Here is a 16,769-nt window from a genome sequence, read left to right on the forward strand (position 1 = left end):
GGGAGGTGTGGGGGAGGGAGGGGGTACACACTGAGGTGGAGTTGCACTTCTCTGCCTTCTCTCTACTCGACTTTCGCCCCCCAAAACAAGTACGTGAATACATTTCAAATAGAAATCCCACCCGGACACAGAGAGACAGTGGACAGATTCAAGGCCGTCCAGCAGGAGGGGATAGGAGGGGACAGGAAGGAGGAGCTGCCGGTCAGCTCGCCAAATACAATCTTACAATCTGACAGCTAAGGGGGTTTAATCAGAGACGGTCAATAATCAGTTATACAGCAGAATAAGAAATGTACACACGCCTTACCAGTAAACATTAATAGACTTTTTTTCATATTATACATATTAAAATAATGTGCATTTTTATGTGAAGACAGTTTCCAGAACACCTTAACAAACAGAATTCATCAGAGACGTGTGTGTGTGTGTGTGTGTGTGTGTGTGTGTGTGTGTGTGTGTGTGTGTGTGTGTGTGTGTGTGTGTGTGTGTGTGTGTGTGTGTGTGTGACTCTCCATATCAAGTGCTAACAACTGAGAATATTAAGGCGAGAATGAAACATATTGATCCAAATATCCAGATTTGCTCGCCGCATCATCGTCGTATTAAAGGAAACGGACAAACTGGAGGTGGATCATGTGACCGCCTGACGTAAAGAGGCTGCGTTTAAATGTTATGCATGTTCATAATTGCATGATGCCTCAGCTCCTGCAGCCCAGGGCAAAATGTAATTAAAAGCTTTGCAAATTTAGTCACTGAAATCATTTTCTCATTACCAGCCAGCCTCCATACAAAGTGGCATATTACTGGCCATTAAACTGGTAAATTACATTTAATTACGCTGTTGAGCACGACGTGGCTCGCCTTTTTATTTTTATTCATGTGCCGTTTATGTGGTATATGCTATGTACATGACCGCGTTACTTAACTGAACTGACTGGTCTCTTCACCGTGCGTGTGTTAAAACAGTAATTCCCTGGCCGACCAGCCTCCAAAAGTGCCTCATTAATTCACATTATTCTTGTAAACATTATTTGCATTGTCTCTGAAACTTGAGTGCATCCATTGTGAGCCGCCTACGTCGTTTTTCGGCCGTTATGTCGGCACAGGCAGGGAATTCGTGCAGCGTCCTTTTTTACGTTTTCCTCTGCGTCTCATCCCGGCCGTCTTGGATGTTTTATGGGTCGTCTTTGCTCAAGGTTACGTTATAGTTTCGGACCTCAAGCGCCGACAGAAGCTGAGAGGAGTGTTGTCTGTCTTATGGAATTCCGTGTAGGTCCAGTGTGCATTGACGTGTTTTATTTTAGGACGTATCAGCTCGTCCTTTGCCCGAGAGGGGACGGTATATGGTTCCTAACGCGCTACGACAGTCACACATACACACAGTAGGACGGGAAAGGGGGGGAGAGATGTGTATAGGCTGAGGCTCTGGCCTAGATATCATCGTCCTCCAATACGCCAGAGTCAACCTCATTCAAGATGGAGGGCTCAGTTAGACATGGTGTCCAGTCCCAGAGAGGCGGCGTGCTGCTTGGCCCTCAGACGCAGGTTCTCGATGCTGGTGGTCTTGCTGTTGTGGCTGGTGAGGCCGCCGGCAGCCGACGCCTGCAGCAGGGGGCTGTTCCACACTTGCTGGGCGTGGTGGGACAGCGACTGGTAGTAGGACTGACAGGGCAGGGAGCTCAGAGGCGCGGGGGGCATGTTGACATTCATCCCCAGGTAGGGCAGCGAGGACGGGGCGGCCAGGTCGAAAGCGGGGTAGTGCACCAGGTTGTTGGTGGCGGCCATGTGCTGACGGAACTGCTCCTGCAGGCGGAACAGGCTGAGCGGGGAGGAGGAGTAAGCATGGCCCGGCGGGAGGGGAGCGTTGGTCAGGCCGCTGCTGGAGGAAGAGGAGGGCGTCACCGATGGAGAGACCAGGGGAGAGTCTGGAAAGAGGGAGAGAGATAGGATTGAAGTTTGAGTCAGTGTGAACATGACCTTATTTAAGCTGACACACTCTGAATATGTAGGTGTGCTGAGTGTCTCACCAGGTTTGGGGCTGAGTCTTTTGCAGGCCGGAGAGACGTTCCCAGGCGTCACGGCTCTCTCGCTCTTCATCTCCTCTCTCTGGGATTTGCCTTCCTCCTCCTTATCCGTGGCATTGTCCTCTGTCGCCGACTCGCTGCCGGAATGTTCAGCCGACGTAACGTTCAGGTCCATCTCCACTGGTGCAGGACGGACCACCTCTGTCTCCAGGGACGAGGAGGAAGAAGAAGAGGAAGAGGAGGACGAAGGAGGGAGCTGGGTGTCGGGGAGGATAGTAGTGGAGGCAGGTGTGTCCTCCTTCTCTGCATCTCCCTCGCCTGATGCCTCTTTCTGCTTCTGGAGCTGCTCCTTCTGGAGGCTGCGCTGCTTCTTGCGGAACTTTGCCCTGCGGTTCTTGAACCAAACCTAGAGTGTGTAAGGAAGAACATGTGTTACAGGGAGAATGAGCAGACTGATGCTGGAGTTCCTGCCTCACTGCAGCCTGATTTACTAATTACAGATGAGTGATTTGCACATAGAATTACAAGAATCTAACAGCATTCCCGCATATCAAACTTGACAAAATCGATTTTAATTACATTCACCATTTCGAACATTTAAAGCTGACTAAGAACTTGAACTAAATCAACGGCCAGACTTCAACAGCATTATCCAGTTATCATTAGATGCTGCATTTTACTGCTAATTTGGTCATAGCTGACTTACAGACAAGCAAAACATAAATATAAAATATAAATAGATACATTTTTTCTGTAATGATATTGTGCAATGTCTGTTTCAATATTGTTCATATTATTTAGATTGCTCTCATCATTTAGTCTTTCCAAAACTACATTTTGGGAACTATACTAGACAAAAATTGGACCATTACGTCCTGTTTGCATAAATGATACATTACTAAAAAGAAACAGGCTTCAGTAGGGTCACGTGTCATTGCTCCGGGCCTTTACCTGCACGCGGGCCTCGGGGAGGTTGGTGCACATGGCCAGCCGCTCGCGCATCACCACATCCGGGTAATGCGTCTTCTGGAACGTCTTCTCCAGCGCCTCCAGCTGCTGCGCCGTGAAGGCCGTGCGGCTGCGTCGCTGCTTACGGTGCTGAGACCCGTACCGAGCCTCCAGGATGATGTCTTGAAATGCGCAGCCGTTTGGAAGGGAAGAGACACGGCAAGTTTATTTAACTGGGCACGGCGGGGTGCGTGTTTACTCAACTTATATGTGTGTTCAATGTAAGGAAAAGGTGAGCGTGTGTTCGTTAGTGTGTGCGCGTGCACTCAATTACCAGCAAGTCTCTCTGCGAGCGTGAGCGCGTGCACAGACGGCCTGTAGTCGGGCGCGTGCTGCGCCTGTTGCGCGGCCTGCTGGTGCAGGTTGTACATGGCGCTCAGGGAGTTCATGGCGTGCAGGGAGTATCCGTTCACCCCGTAGTGCTGCATGGTGGGCTGGAGGGGGCGCTACCTGCAGGAGGAAGGACAGGTGAGACTCGGGTCAGGTTATTCACCGAGAGAGGAGGAGGAGGGGGAAGTTCAGGGTGGCGCTCAAGGGCGCCGTGACGGTAGCACCGCCCTCCCTCTCCGTCTATAATCTGATAAATAAACACTCCAAAATATCCTCAGATCCAGTGACGCATTAGTCAGAAACCGTCTACGCGCTCAGGGGCCAATAGATTTTAATGCGCGCACTCAGACAAAAGTGTTATCCATTAACATCCAATTATCACTCTGTTCATTCCATTAATTATACAAAATGCTTTTAATTGGGGTAATTATCGCTGGTCGCCGTAATGAACCGTGACGGATGCCTTATTCATGAATTTATTCACGTCGTTTGTGTGATCCCGGAGAAGCCAAATCCCCATTGAAGAACGTCGCTGTGACAGATCAGGGCGTCGATGAAACGCGTTGGAAAATGATATAAGGAGATTTGTTCCGGGTCTCGGTGGCAAACCTGAAACCGGATAGCAGGATTATTTTTAATAGGCAACGATTAACAAAACGTTCATCTCGATGCAATTTAAGTGACAGGCTTTTATTTTTGAAACATGTACCACCGCTACAGTTTCTCTACCTATCAGTTACATGTTATTATTATTATATTGGTCATATCTGTTATGTCCGAGTTCATGTGAAGTCTTTCATCAGGCGGTATTTCCCAAACTCTATTTTGTGCTTCTCCTTCAGATTTCCATAGATGGAGCGCTGGAGGACACGATTAGATATGTATTAGTATGGAGCAGGCTGACAGGAGGAGATCTCTGAGGCCCAAACACTTATTATAACTATTACACAGAGACCACAGGGACAGGAGATAAATCTCTCTGCTGTGTGACAGCGACACTGTCCACTGCACACACACACACACACACACACACACAGAAAACATTTTCACACAACACAGGTTATGATTTGTTTCGTTAAAAAACAAAATAATTCATTTATTTTTAGTTAATATTTATTTTATACATTCAAATGGGAGTCAACCAATAGTCTTGAATGAAATTGTTGGCAGAAGGTGGTTTTAACTTGATTATAAATGTATATTTATTTATATTATTTATTCAGCATTGATTTATTAGTCACTGCTAATCTAATGTGAATTTGATCTCAAATAAACTTAAATAGAGCTTTGGATCATCATCATTATTTGAAGAATAACTGTTTCATTTAAGGTACTTTAAGGTCACCTAATTAAATATATAAATTATTTATTGGATTAGTTATACTCATATATTAGTGTACAATATTTTCTAAATAATATAGGCTAATAATTCAGTGTTCCAGAAGTAGAAATATCTGTATTTGTGCCATGCAAGTGTATATGTGCGCGTGCGTGTATGAACGTGTATGAGCGACAGAGAGAGAGAGAGAGAGAGAGAGAGAGAAGGAGCGAGACAGACTGCGCGCGTGCGAGTGAGTGCGAGCGCCCGCGCGCATGTGCGTGTGTGACGCCCGCAGTGCCCATTCCCAGCCTATTAAGTGGCTGCGGCGGCTGATGAATGTGATCAGAGGTCGGTGGGGAATAGTTTAATTCGCGGGGACAGAAGGTGCTTCGCTAAACATTTACTTTACTCCCCCAAGTATTTGAGTTGAATGGGCCTCCCCCCCCCCTCCCTTCCCCCGCCCCCCCTCCTCTCTGGCGGCCTCTTATCCCATCGCCCCGGGGCAACGTTTTGGCTGAGATGTATGGCTTCTCCGCGGGTAAAAATATGCATGTTGATCCCCATTTGGCTCCCCGTCTAATGGAAGTGCAAATAGGTTTCGACTGCGAGGCCCTCCATTTATCATCACCGCTGACACGGACGGACGTACGGGGGGACTGCGGCTGCTTTAGCTCCGGGTTGGAGCGCCGCGGTGCTGGCGCGTGCGTGTGCGCGTGCGGTGCGGGCTCGCGCGCGCGTCTGTAGGAACAGGCCACTTAGTGTGATATATACCTTTACATGAGTGTGAGTGTGTGTGTGTTCCTCTCTAATGAAGCCGCATGTCACACTGAAAACTAATTCGGACATAAATAATGACCATATACTGTTTATCCGTGTTCCTCGTGCTTGTGCTGCGTGTTAGTAAATCTTTATCATACATTATTCTGCATATTGTGTTTGAATCGACTTGAATAAGCCTCATATCATACTGGAGAAAGTCAGAAGTATGTTCCCCATCTCTGTCTTGTGATAAACAATAAGCATATAGTTGCAAGGGAAAGAAATGACGCATCCAAAATATTTCTCTTTCATATTTTCTGCCTACATTTACTCTATTTGTCTTGTATTGATTGAGCCTCATTTTAAGGAAATACATGTATTTTCTAATGGCAAATCTTCTCTCTATCATATCGTAATAATCTTATCAAGCCTCATATCAAGAAGGGGAATAAATGTTTAAACCCTAAACATTGTTTTATATTGTAATTCTGCAAAATTGCTGATATGGTTATGTCTAATTTCACACTGAGGAAGTTTTATATGTAAATGATTTTGGCTCCATTTGTTTGTTCACCAGCAAGTAAAAGGGCAGGAAACGCAATAAGCATGTCATCAGCATCATGTTTTTGTTTTCTGCATGTATCAAACACAACAGCAGAGAGATGCATGACGTATCAAAACATCTTCCTCTCACATATCTGCATTTGTATTCATTTTTACTTTCTGCACACCTGCAAATTAAGGCTCGTTTCTTTCCTGTTGTCTTGCTGATACTGTAGTATTGCGTTATCAGGGACAGAAATACATGGTGTACTGTACATACACCTTTTTTTTTTTTTTTAACTTTCTCATTTTCAGTTTATACTAAATTTACAGTGTTATACGTTTTTAGAGTTTCATTAACTTTTTCTTTATGGACATTTCTTTAGTTTCATGCATTCATAATTATTCGTCACAAGGTAAAGAAGAATAGAGTATTATAAACATTCTTAAATTTTTCTGTTGATCAGTTGTATAAATGTAATTAATTTTCATATTATAGAAGAACTTATGCATCCATAAACATTCCCCATATTATATTGGATCGCTTCTGCTTATAGCTTGTATACTACCAGCTGGAGCTCATATTTACCTTTCATTTCCCTCTATACGTCACGGTTATTATATCTTTTATCATCTCGCACACATCATATTCATCACAATAGCTCATCGCTGTGTGTGTCACTGCTGTTATTGTCATTCATAAGCCTGTGATGCTCCGGGCTCTGGGCCCTCCTGGCTCTCTGTGGCACTCAATGCTGCGATTATCAACTCGTCATTATGTAAATTGGCATGTACAGTGCAACTCTTTGATCCGACTAAATGAGGAAAAATGTTATTTGCTCGCAGCCCTCAGGGGCCCCGAGTGGACCTGACAGGCTCTTTGCTCTGTCACTCAGCCGCAGCGCTGCTCTGACTCATCGGGATTAAATGGTGAGGTAATGCATTGATTATTGTTTTGTCAATAACTATCACGCCTGTCCGAGCAAAATGTGCATCTACAAACCGGATGTTTTCATGTAGTGTAGCCTTTTTTAAATTATGATTACTTTATTACGGCTTCTCTTTCTGTTATTGATGTGGATGTAGACAATAAACTGTAAACTCCTATTTTAGGACAAATTTAACAGAAGATCTATGGATGCATACATCTGCTAACTGGTACCCAAAGTAACCAAACATTTCTGGATATTCACTTTGCATTGTCCCATTTGCACATTCTTTGCTCATCTTGTAACCTTTACATCTTTAAATGCTGCACAACTTTAAACCATTAATGGCCAACGAAAGAAAACAAAAGATTGAACTGCACTTTTATACGTGCCGATTCTTTGAACTGTTTCTTTTTCTATTATTATTTATACATATATTTAGAATTTATTCTGCTATCTTGAGCCCCGAGAAGCGTAAATTCGTGCGCACCATGCGGAGTTTTACTTTGAAGAGTATATGAAGAGCTCCTGAGATGAAAACATTAGATTAAACTTTGCAGTATTTCCACGCATTTCACAACCTGCTGTCAGTGTCTCAGCATCGATAAGTGTCTCAGTAAAGTTTGTACCTCTTCCTCCTGGTTCTCTGATGTGCGCGCAGGACGCAGTTATCCCCGCTAATCTCGCTCAGGCTCCCGTCGTTGCTGGCCGCTGCTGCTGCTGCTCGCTTCCCGGGGATTCGATCCTCAAACTCCCGCGTGACGCAGATCTGTTGCTCTGCCTCCACTGGGGTCCACGCGCGGTCCTCGTGCACACTGAGCTCCTCTCCTCTCCTTTGACTCCTGCGGCGCGTGGGTAGCCGCCATCTGCTGGCTCGCCTCAGCCCGGCGGAGGCGTTTTAAGGGGAGCTTCGCGGGCGTCATGCGAGCCTCCTATTGGCTCCCCGCGCTGTCAATCAAGCCAACGGGACAGTCGAGCCTCCAGTGGCTGCCGCGGGCGCACCGGCTTCCACACTTATATTCTAATGTGATCAATATAAGCGCATTATGTCCGACAAATCCATCAGTGTTTGTCCACATTATTTTTTAATTCCTGTAAACATGTGAGGAGTGTAACCTTCTGATCGCTCTGTCTTAACACGGGGGCACGCAGAGTATAGATACTACATTTACTCTATATGATCATTTATATATATATCAGAATTTATTAAAGTTGAAATTTTAGTGAAAAAATATTCATAATAAAGATATAATCATAACTTAAAAACATTGCTATTTTATTGATTAAATTGATTATGTAGTCATATAGATAAATATATTGTAATTATTTTATATAAGGCTATATTTGTCCTCTTTTTGTCTCATAGTTTCCAGTTTCCTTTAGTTTTGGTGAGAAGAACCAACTACCCTTTGGTTTTGTTTGCTTTTCCCTTTTCTTTTTTTCTTCTTTCCTCTCCATGCAACTGGAGAAGAGCACCTTTAGAATGCAGAGATGGCTAATAGATGCCAGGGTTGCTGCTGCCTTTAGACTCTCCCAGCCTGGGAGGATTTGGGATGGGATAGGGAAGACAAGACGCCATCTCAGCCTCCAAAAACCCCTGTCTTAAAATGACTGCGGGTAAGAGGATTAGGCCAATAATGCCCTTCTCTTCTTGAAGGCTTTTTGGAGAAGATTTCTTCTCCCGGAGCAAAACCGTTTAGGTGGGGAATTAAGGGCAGCGCAAAGTAGCCTTTTAATGTAAAGCTTGCATATTTTGTTGGGGGATTCTTTGGGAGAGAGCTCGGCCTAACCGCAGCTTTATCTCTGGCCATGTTTCTCATTCTCAGACATTTAAACGGGAGACAAAAGCGAATATTAATGTTCGTGCGTTTTTATTTCATTCTCGACCCCACGGTGAATCTGCAAGACAGGAAATGCAGCAAAATGCACTTTTAAGCTGCGTTCAGGTTTGTGCATGTTTCCCAAAAAGTTTCCACGGGTCACCTGGAAGTTAAATCTCTCTCTCTCTCTCTCTCTCTCTCTCTCTCTCCCCCCCCCCCCCCCCCCCCAACCCCCCTCTCACGTCCTTGTGTGTGTGTGTGTGAGAGAGAGAGAGATTAGCGTTGCCTCTTTCGTTTGTTTAAGCTTTTGTTTTCCATGTAACTCTACCTTTTTTCTTTTTTTTTTTACCCCGCAATAGCTGGAAAAATTGCAAAGTGAGCTGTTGAATTGATTTCATGACATCTTTTTTTTAAATTTCTAAAATAATACGACACCCTAAGGTAATTTGTAATAAAGCTTAAATTGTAAAGCGGTCGTTTGCTCTAAAGACGTCGATTCATCTCAGGATAAATAAGGAAAATCTATATTGAAAAAACACCAATATATTGATTTAAACAGCTGTATTAAGTAAAAAAAATATTATAATTGTTATTTTGGTTATTATTATTTGTATTATTATTACGTCTTTGTAAAATAGTTGAAACTTTATCCGTGTGCACTTCACGGTCTCGCCTCTCGCCTGGTAAAACTCGTGTGCCTGTGCTTCTGTCGCTCCTCTCCGAGGTCTGAGGGGGAAAGAGGATTAACTTGTGAACCAATGGAAATAAGAACTTAAACGGGAGGTAAATCTGGCCACTGTCTCTTTGTGAGGACCGTCTCTAAAGCAATTAAAGCGAGAAAGAGTTTCTTCTCAGCGCCTCTCCACCTAAAGCTCCTTATGGCTGTCCAGCGCATCTGAAGGGCTTAAACGCCAAAAAAAAAAACAGGCTCCCCATTCCCCTGCAGCCCCTCAAACGCCTCAATACAAGGTGGGAAAGCACTGACCTCTAATATTACAAACATCTCAGATTTATTTCCAATTAGTGTTTGTCCTGAAGCATCCTGAATGTTTATATAAACCCCCCCAAAAATGATCACAGGTATGATTCGTCATCATAAGCTCATTGTTTTCTTACATTTTTCCATTTATTTGAAGCAAATAACAATAAAAAACAGAGATTCTCTTGACCTGTCTGGCTGATCTTGGAGTCTCTGCACACCTTTTGACAGAGGTGTGAAGATACAACACCATCTCTAATGCCCACGATTTCTGCTCTCTAATAGCTAATTAATACTCTTAATGATGTTTCTGCAACTTCATGAATACATTAGGCCTGAGATCCAGCCAGTTTCAGCCTCCGCGGCACCATTCAAGGGTATTTCAGCATCTGTTCATCCCACAGCAATTAATCATTTTGATGTGTACGTTAAAATCGACTTCTTGCAGGAGACCTTTTTGACAAGAATAACAAAGCAATTTGCCAGGAGCCATCTCTCAGACACGCTATTAGCCGCACTTCCACACAGTAAGCCCCCGCTTTCCTACAGCCCCTCTTTTTATTGTATTTATTTCTTTAATGTCTTAGATAAATGAATTTAAAGAGGCGGCCACAATTTGCGGGGGTTATTGTCAACACCATGCCTTTGAATCCTCCTCAAATCCTTTTTATTGGTGACAAGATCTCAGGATCTCCTCTGCAAATCCCCTCCTCTAAAAGTTTTCAACCTGTCAGTTTCCTCTAAAAGCTGCATAATTCCCCCTCCTTCTCACATCTCATCCCCTCCTCTTTTTCTCCCTCTTGCCCTCCTCTCTCTCTCCCTCTCTCCTTCTCTTTCTCTTTCTCTTCATCTCCCTGGCCCGGATCCCTCTGCACAAGGGGCCCCATTGTATAGTCCTAATCCAGAGGCAACACAGCTTTAGGGACATGCAGGGATAAAAGGCCCATCAAGCCCACAACTTTATGGGGGCAAATCTCTCCCTAATCCTTCGCTTTATCTAAACAAAAGCCCCTCTGCCTTAATCCACCTATGTGTTGGAAAAAAAAAGAAGGAGAAAAAAAACTGGAGAGAGTGACAGAGAATGAGTAAGAAAAGGAGAGAGAGAACAAGAGATAGGTGGAGAAAAAAAACATCTCAAAACTCTCTAGGGACGGGACTGAACCATGAGGATCATGGAGGGAGGATACCTGAGAGGAAGAAACTTTAGAGACACTTCTTCTTCTTGTAGACACATTCTCTAGTGTTCTCCCTAACTGATGATTACAAAATAGTTTCACATCTGCATCTAAATGCTCCGCTTCCTCCCAAATCATGCCAGAGATATAGTGTTCTTCTTCTCCATGCATGCTAGAGCTTCATCACGTTCATAGACTGGGCCGCCCTGCCTCAGTGTCCATTATCCTATATGATAATGGACACAATCTGAGGCTTAAATTGAGGGGCTACTTGAGCCAAAGTTGGGAATTAAGTTGGGAATTTACAATGAAGCTTCTTGAATCTGGACCACCTGTGCCAAAATTTCACTGCTCACACAAGAACAATGACAACAATGGAGGGAGTTCCGATTGTTTTGTAGTATCCAGATGTTTTGTGTTGTCTTCAGACCTCTTGAGACGTTGATGTTGCTGTGTCACTGTAAAAATGGCACCTGATTGTTCTGGGAAAGCTTGTATTGTTTGGAATCATCAGGACTCATGAGGTCTACAAAGCAGAGAGTTTAACTATGACAGGTACATATCCAGGAGTTGAGTTGAGTTTACTTTCCTCAGTTATGAACTACTACTACTGTGTATCCTTTCACCGCAGACAGTCACATTTGATCTCCTCTTTGTACCGTCTGTTAATATGAACATTGGGTGTGGCCTCATCATAGCAGCGATGACGACACTATCCCCCTTAAAGCTGCTCTGCTGAGCCTGAATCCCATCCCTTCTTCTTCTAAAACGTCTCTTTACTACAGGAAATCCTGCTCAGCTATGGACAATCGGGTTTAGCAGACTGAGAGCTCACCAGGTTTAAGTCAGAGCTCTGAGGGATAAAGGTACGGCGAGACAAGCGGCATACCTGCTGCCTTACTGCTACATATTGACTCATGTTTGGAGTCGATGCGTGGCTGTTTGGTGTTATAGGAGTTTTGGCAGACGATCACACAAATGCAAAAAACATAAATTAGGTTGATGTTTTGGTCGGATTTCCCTCAAATACATAGAAACCAGGCAGGTTTGGTGACCTGGGAACAGAATGTGAAGGTGAATTTGTTTGTTTTCTTGCACTTGTTTCACTTTTCCAGCTACTTTTCTGCCCGGCGCTCATCATTTTTCCTTCATTAACACTCACTCGCCGTCTCCTCTTCGGCTCCGTTCCTCCCTAATAGAGCTCACACAGAGCTAATGAAGCGAGTAGTGAGGACAATTTAGTCATTAGAGACAATTAAGACAATCCATCGCAATCCAACCTAGACTGGGAGACGAGGAGAGCAGTTTGAGTCAAATCCAGCTATAGAAGCCACCCAAACTAAACGCGCTCTTTTCCTCAGTGGAGTCAGAAGGCTTTAGACAGGATTGAAGGAATTTTCCCTCTGGTGGTATCACACTTGAGCCATTATAAGGCTGATCAGCAGTTGGCTCAAGGCATCTGAGTTTCCTCCGTGCAGGGATTACACCTGGCCTCAGGAGGAAACCAGGCAGGCAGGCGGAGGAGGAGACACCAGGCATCCTTCATGCATCCATATACCACAATAAAGTATAAATCCTCTTCTTCACAGCGTATTACAGGAATGAACATAAGGGATTGTGTTATTGTTGCCATATAATCTGGCTTTAAACTCCTTGTTTTACAAATTATTCTCTTTCAGGAGCTCTTTCTTTTCTCTGTTTCCCTTTTTTCTCCCTTGATCCTGTATTAACCTGCTGTTTCCTCATCTGGAGGTGTTTTATGAATCGTTGTTCTTTCATTCTTTGTGCCTGTTTATGCTCCTTTTGAAAGTCAAATTTGCAGGATGAGTATTGTAATTATCTGCAGTTCCTCTTGCACGATGCACGCTGTGTCTAAGTGCTGTTTAATTCAACGCAAGTGAGGTGGATCTGCTGTGAAACGAGCAAAATATGTCCCATTAGCTGGAGGTATCATGTTGGTAACTTAGCATATCACCAAAATAGACCCTTCACACTGCAATAACCCAAGATATTATAATTTTCCAAATGTCTTTCTGTGTGTCCTTGCCCCCAAAAGCTCAGGGTAATGTCCTTTCCTGCTTCAGAAGTGGAGACGGCGGCACTTTTTTCTGTTCGTTGAACAGGCAGTCTGCATGAAATAAGAGCTGATAGAAATGCACATACGGTCATTCTCCAGGATCTACATCTCTGCTGTCTGTGCTGTGTGATTATGAGCACATTGAGTTGACTTTGGAGCCATTTAGCTAAATAAATCATCACAAATGATTTGCAGAGAATATAGAAAATTGCCTATTTGAGGAGTGACAGAGTTTCAATGCTCATAAAATACCTGGAAATAATGAAATATCCCAAGAAAAAATGTTAATGATCATAATCTTGACGAAAAGATCTATAATTGTGTCACAAGTAGAAATTAAGATGTTTTTTATTTCCTTGGTTTTAGTTCCATTATCATAAGAAGCCATCCTGTAAATGGTGCAATGAGATTCACTGTTCCCACGAGATTACAGCTTATGCCAACGTTTGCTCGGCCTGAGCTGACGGCTGCTGAGTGCATGCTGATCCCACAAGGTTAGGATTCTTCAAATTGCAGAACACAACGATGCTTACGTCATGTGCTTTGTTTACAATGAGAGAGAGAGAGAGAGAGAGAGAGAGAGAGAGAGAGAGAGAGAGAGAGAGAGAGAGAGAGAGAGAGAGAGAGAGAGAGAGAGAGAGAGAGAGAGAGAGAGAGAGAGAGAGAGAGAGAGAGAGAGAGAGAGAGAGAGAGAGAGAGAGAGAGAGAGAGAGAGAGAGAGAGAGAGAGAGAGAGAGAGAGAGAGAGAGAGAGAGAGAGAGAGAGAGAGAGAGAGAGAGAGAGAGAGAGAGAGAGAGAGAGAGAGAGAGAGAGAAGCACCATAGAAAAAGTCATTGAAAAGTTTGGGCATTTGATGTGAACGTGTGGTTGAGCTTTCTGCTGACCTCAGCGATTTGGCAGCAATCAACCCCCCTCATCTGTTGAATTAGCTGCAGTGATTGAGTCGTCTGATAGATAAGAGAGGTAAGGACTGTGACTGATAAGAAATCAGCCTGGTTTAGTGAGACTTGGAAAGGAATTGGACTCGCTTGTTATACATTTGTTTTCTTCCAGAGTCACAGTGAGCCAGTGGCTGTTTACATGTGGGACACACAGTCTGAACACATGAGAGGGAGACATGTACAAGGATGGAATTAATAAGATTCTGCAGCTCTTGTGAACTTATTAACCGTCTATTTTGGGCATGATTGGTGCTCCTCTCGCTCCTATGCACACACACACACACTCTCTCTCTCACGCACACACACACCCTGACAGATTGGGGTGAGGCCAGGCAGCAGGTCTGTCCGTCTCTCTTGTTTCCTCCGTCCCGCTCCTTGTTTGAGTCTCCGTGGGCCCGTCTCTCCCTCCTCCTCGACTCTCTCCATCGCCTCTGAAAGGAACCTTGCTGGGCCCAACTGTCTGTGTAACGAGGTGGGCTGGACCATCACAGTGGGGGACCCAAAGCAAAGTGTGTGTGTCTGTGTGTATCGGTGTGTTTACACTTGAGTGTACGTGTTTAAACACAGGGAGTCCCTTTAACGCGCACTTTAGACCTTGTTTGTTGTCACCCTTCTACACACACACACACACACGCCATCTTCGTACCTCCCAGCAATTCCTCCATACTCTTCCACAGCAGGGGGCAGAGGGAGGAGGAGGGTAATGGATATGTTTGTTTACCTATTTGTCCTTGACATGATCAATTGATCAGCAGGCTAATTCACTGCCACCATGGGCTCATTACATTTCCATTTAAATTGCAAATGGATTTCTTTGACGCTTCATCTCCTTTCGTGTTTACACTCGGTGTGTGTGCGTGTGTTTGGTGTGTATGTACAGTATGTGTCTGTATGTGTGTGTGTGGGTGTGTTTATCTGTGGACACATCTGAATCTCACACACTGCACACCGTTTTTTTTATTACAATACCCTTGTGTGCAGGTGTTTTTTTTTTTCAATTTTGTGGTACGTTCTGCTTCTACTCATCTACATCTCACTGTTCAATATTGTAGTTGTTTTTACTCCAGTACATTCATCTAATCACTGTAGTTACTTGGTACTTTGCAGATTAAGACTCAAAAGTCAATATCATTTTAACAGATCAAATATCCTCGTGACAGAAAGCAGGGGAAAGAGAGTGAAGTGTTCAGTTATGTATAAAGAAATTGGAGTTGGACGAAAAAACAACTTTCTCTGTCAGTTGTTACACACAAACATACAGATTATACTCACACATATGTATAGGTGGATTAACATGATCCCGTCATTCTCTGCATATACATGAGATGTTATGTAATGGCAGAATCAGGAGACGCATGCAGAGCTACTTTACTCTGAGTGTAACATTTACATGATGACTTCATAATTGGATTTATGCCAATTTCAACAAAGGAGTATAAGTGACCTTTGAAAAAACTGGCATCTAATTGTATATTACTTAGATAACACACACACACACACTCACACACACACACACACACACGTACACCCACTCACTCACTCACTCAGACCCCTGGGAAGTTAATTCCTGGCCATTAGAAGCCTGTGATTATGTGTTGCTGGGTAGATTAAAGTGAACGATTACTGATGCAGAAGTGAAACAGTTGGGAATTAAAAGCCAAATTGAGCAGCAGCAGCAGGAGATCGCTAAGCTAAGCTAAGTATTTATTGACTCTGTTACAGTCGAGGTTCTGCTAAAGCAGTTGGAGCTGCAGAACGGTTTGATGAAATTAAACAGTTTATGATTTGTCTTTATGATTGGATGGATGGAGGAACTGTAACTATGACGTCTCATGGGATTCATTTGTTTCATTGGCCCGTTTGGCCATAATGGGCTTTATATGATGACTCCTCACCCCTGTCAGATTCCTCCATGATACACACACACACACACACACACACACACACACACACACAAATCAATGGTCGTAAATTTGATCCCTGACAAGTCTGACACTTGCACCCACGAGGCCTTTGGTCACTCTTTGGCTCGTTTCTCTTGACCACTCCTTACGCAACATACACTCACGTACACACACACGCACATACACACACACACGGACAAGCACTTTTTCCTCCCTCGCACTGTTTCCTTCCCCCGACACACTTGTCAAGGACCTCGTTGACCCCTGACCCCACCCCACTTGGCACTGTTATTGATTTTTCCTCCGACCCTCTCAATCTGGGATGAAGAGGGGTGAGAACGGGGAATTAGTCGCTATAGTCAGGTATAACGGAGGGGACGCTGAGGATGAAGTGGAGCGATCAATGCTCACTGATGGCTGAGCTTGCAGCTGCTGAAACAACAGCCAGCCATGGAGAAAATCAAAAAGGGCTTCAGGCAAGATGGCTGAACAACAGCGATGGAGTGAGAGAGGAAAGAGAGGAAAGAGAGGAGAGGAAAGAAAGGCCCTTTATTCCTCCATGAATTCAGATGCTTTGGTGTTTACTTGCTGTTCTTTGTAGAGGATTTGGAAAGAGTGGAAGTTTAAGGGCCCCGACATGTTTCAGCTTGGAACAGAGCAGAGTCCCCTCCTCCCTGGTGAGGCTGGAGCAGGTGACTGTAGTGTTGATGTTACAGCTGAAAAGGTTCTCCAACTTTAAAGGTTCACAATGAGAGAGGAGCAATCTCTTTGGAGCACCTGTTGCAGCGTTGGTGTGTGTGGTAGTGGTGAAATGAGGGTTTCCAGCCTGATGCATGAGTCCTATCTAATCTATCTGAGCTCCCAGAAGTACACTGTACAGGATGATGGAGCGTGTGTGTGTGTGTGTGTGTGTGTGTGTGTGTGTGTGTGTGTGTGTGTGTGTGTGTGTGTGTGTGTGT

General features: G+C 44.2%; 1 protein-coding gene across 3 annotated transcripts; it reads right to left on the minus strand.

Annotated features, from left to right (window-relative positions):
* Positions 1 to 1,485: 1,485 nt before the first annotated feature.
* Positions 1,486 to 3,460, minus strand: dmbx1a (diencephalon/mesencephalon homeobox 1a). 3 transcript variants are annotated; one of them, XM_076145121.1, is made up of 4 exons: positions 3,309 to 3,460; positions 2,976 to 3,171; positions 2,028 to 2,430; positions 1,486 to 1,925 (listed from the first exon to the last, which is right to left on the minus strand). In XM_076145121.1, the coding sequence occupies exons 1-4, from the start codon at positions 3,458 to 3,460 to the stop codon at positions 1,486 to 1,488; spliced, it is 1,191 nt and encodes a 396-aa protein (XP_076001236.1). The 3 variants fall into 3 exon arrangements, with proteins under 3 accessions (XP_076001236.1, XP_076001238.1, XP_076001237.1); XM_076145123.1 differs by having other exon boundaries at positions 1,486 to 1,883; positions 2,037 to 2,430; positions 2,976 to 3,154; positions 3,307 to 3,460; XM_076145122.1 differs by having other exon boundaries at positions 2,976 to 3,154; positions 3,307 to 3,460.
* Between the last annotated feature and the right edge of the window lie 13,309 nt (positions 3,461 to 16,769).

This window comes from Genypterus blacodes, unplaced genomic scaffold, assembly GCF_046128005.1.
Source record: "Genypterus blacodes isolate CSIRO-AG114 ecotype Tasmania unplaced genomic scaffold, CSIRO-AGI_Gbla_v1 ptg000029l_1, whole genome shotgun sequence".
Classification (NCBI taxonomy): domain Eukaryota; kingdom Metazoa; phylum Chordata; class Actinopteri; order Ophidiiformes; family Ophidiidae; genus Genypterus; species Genypterus blacodes.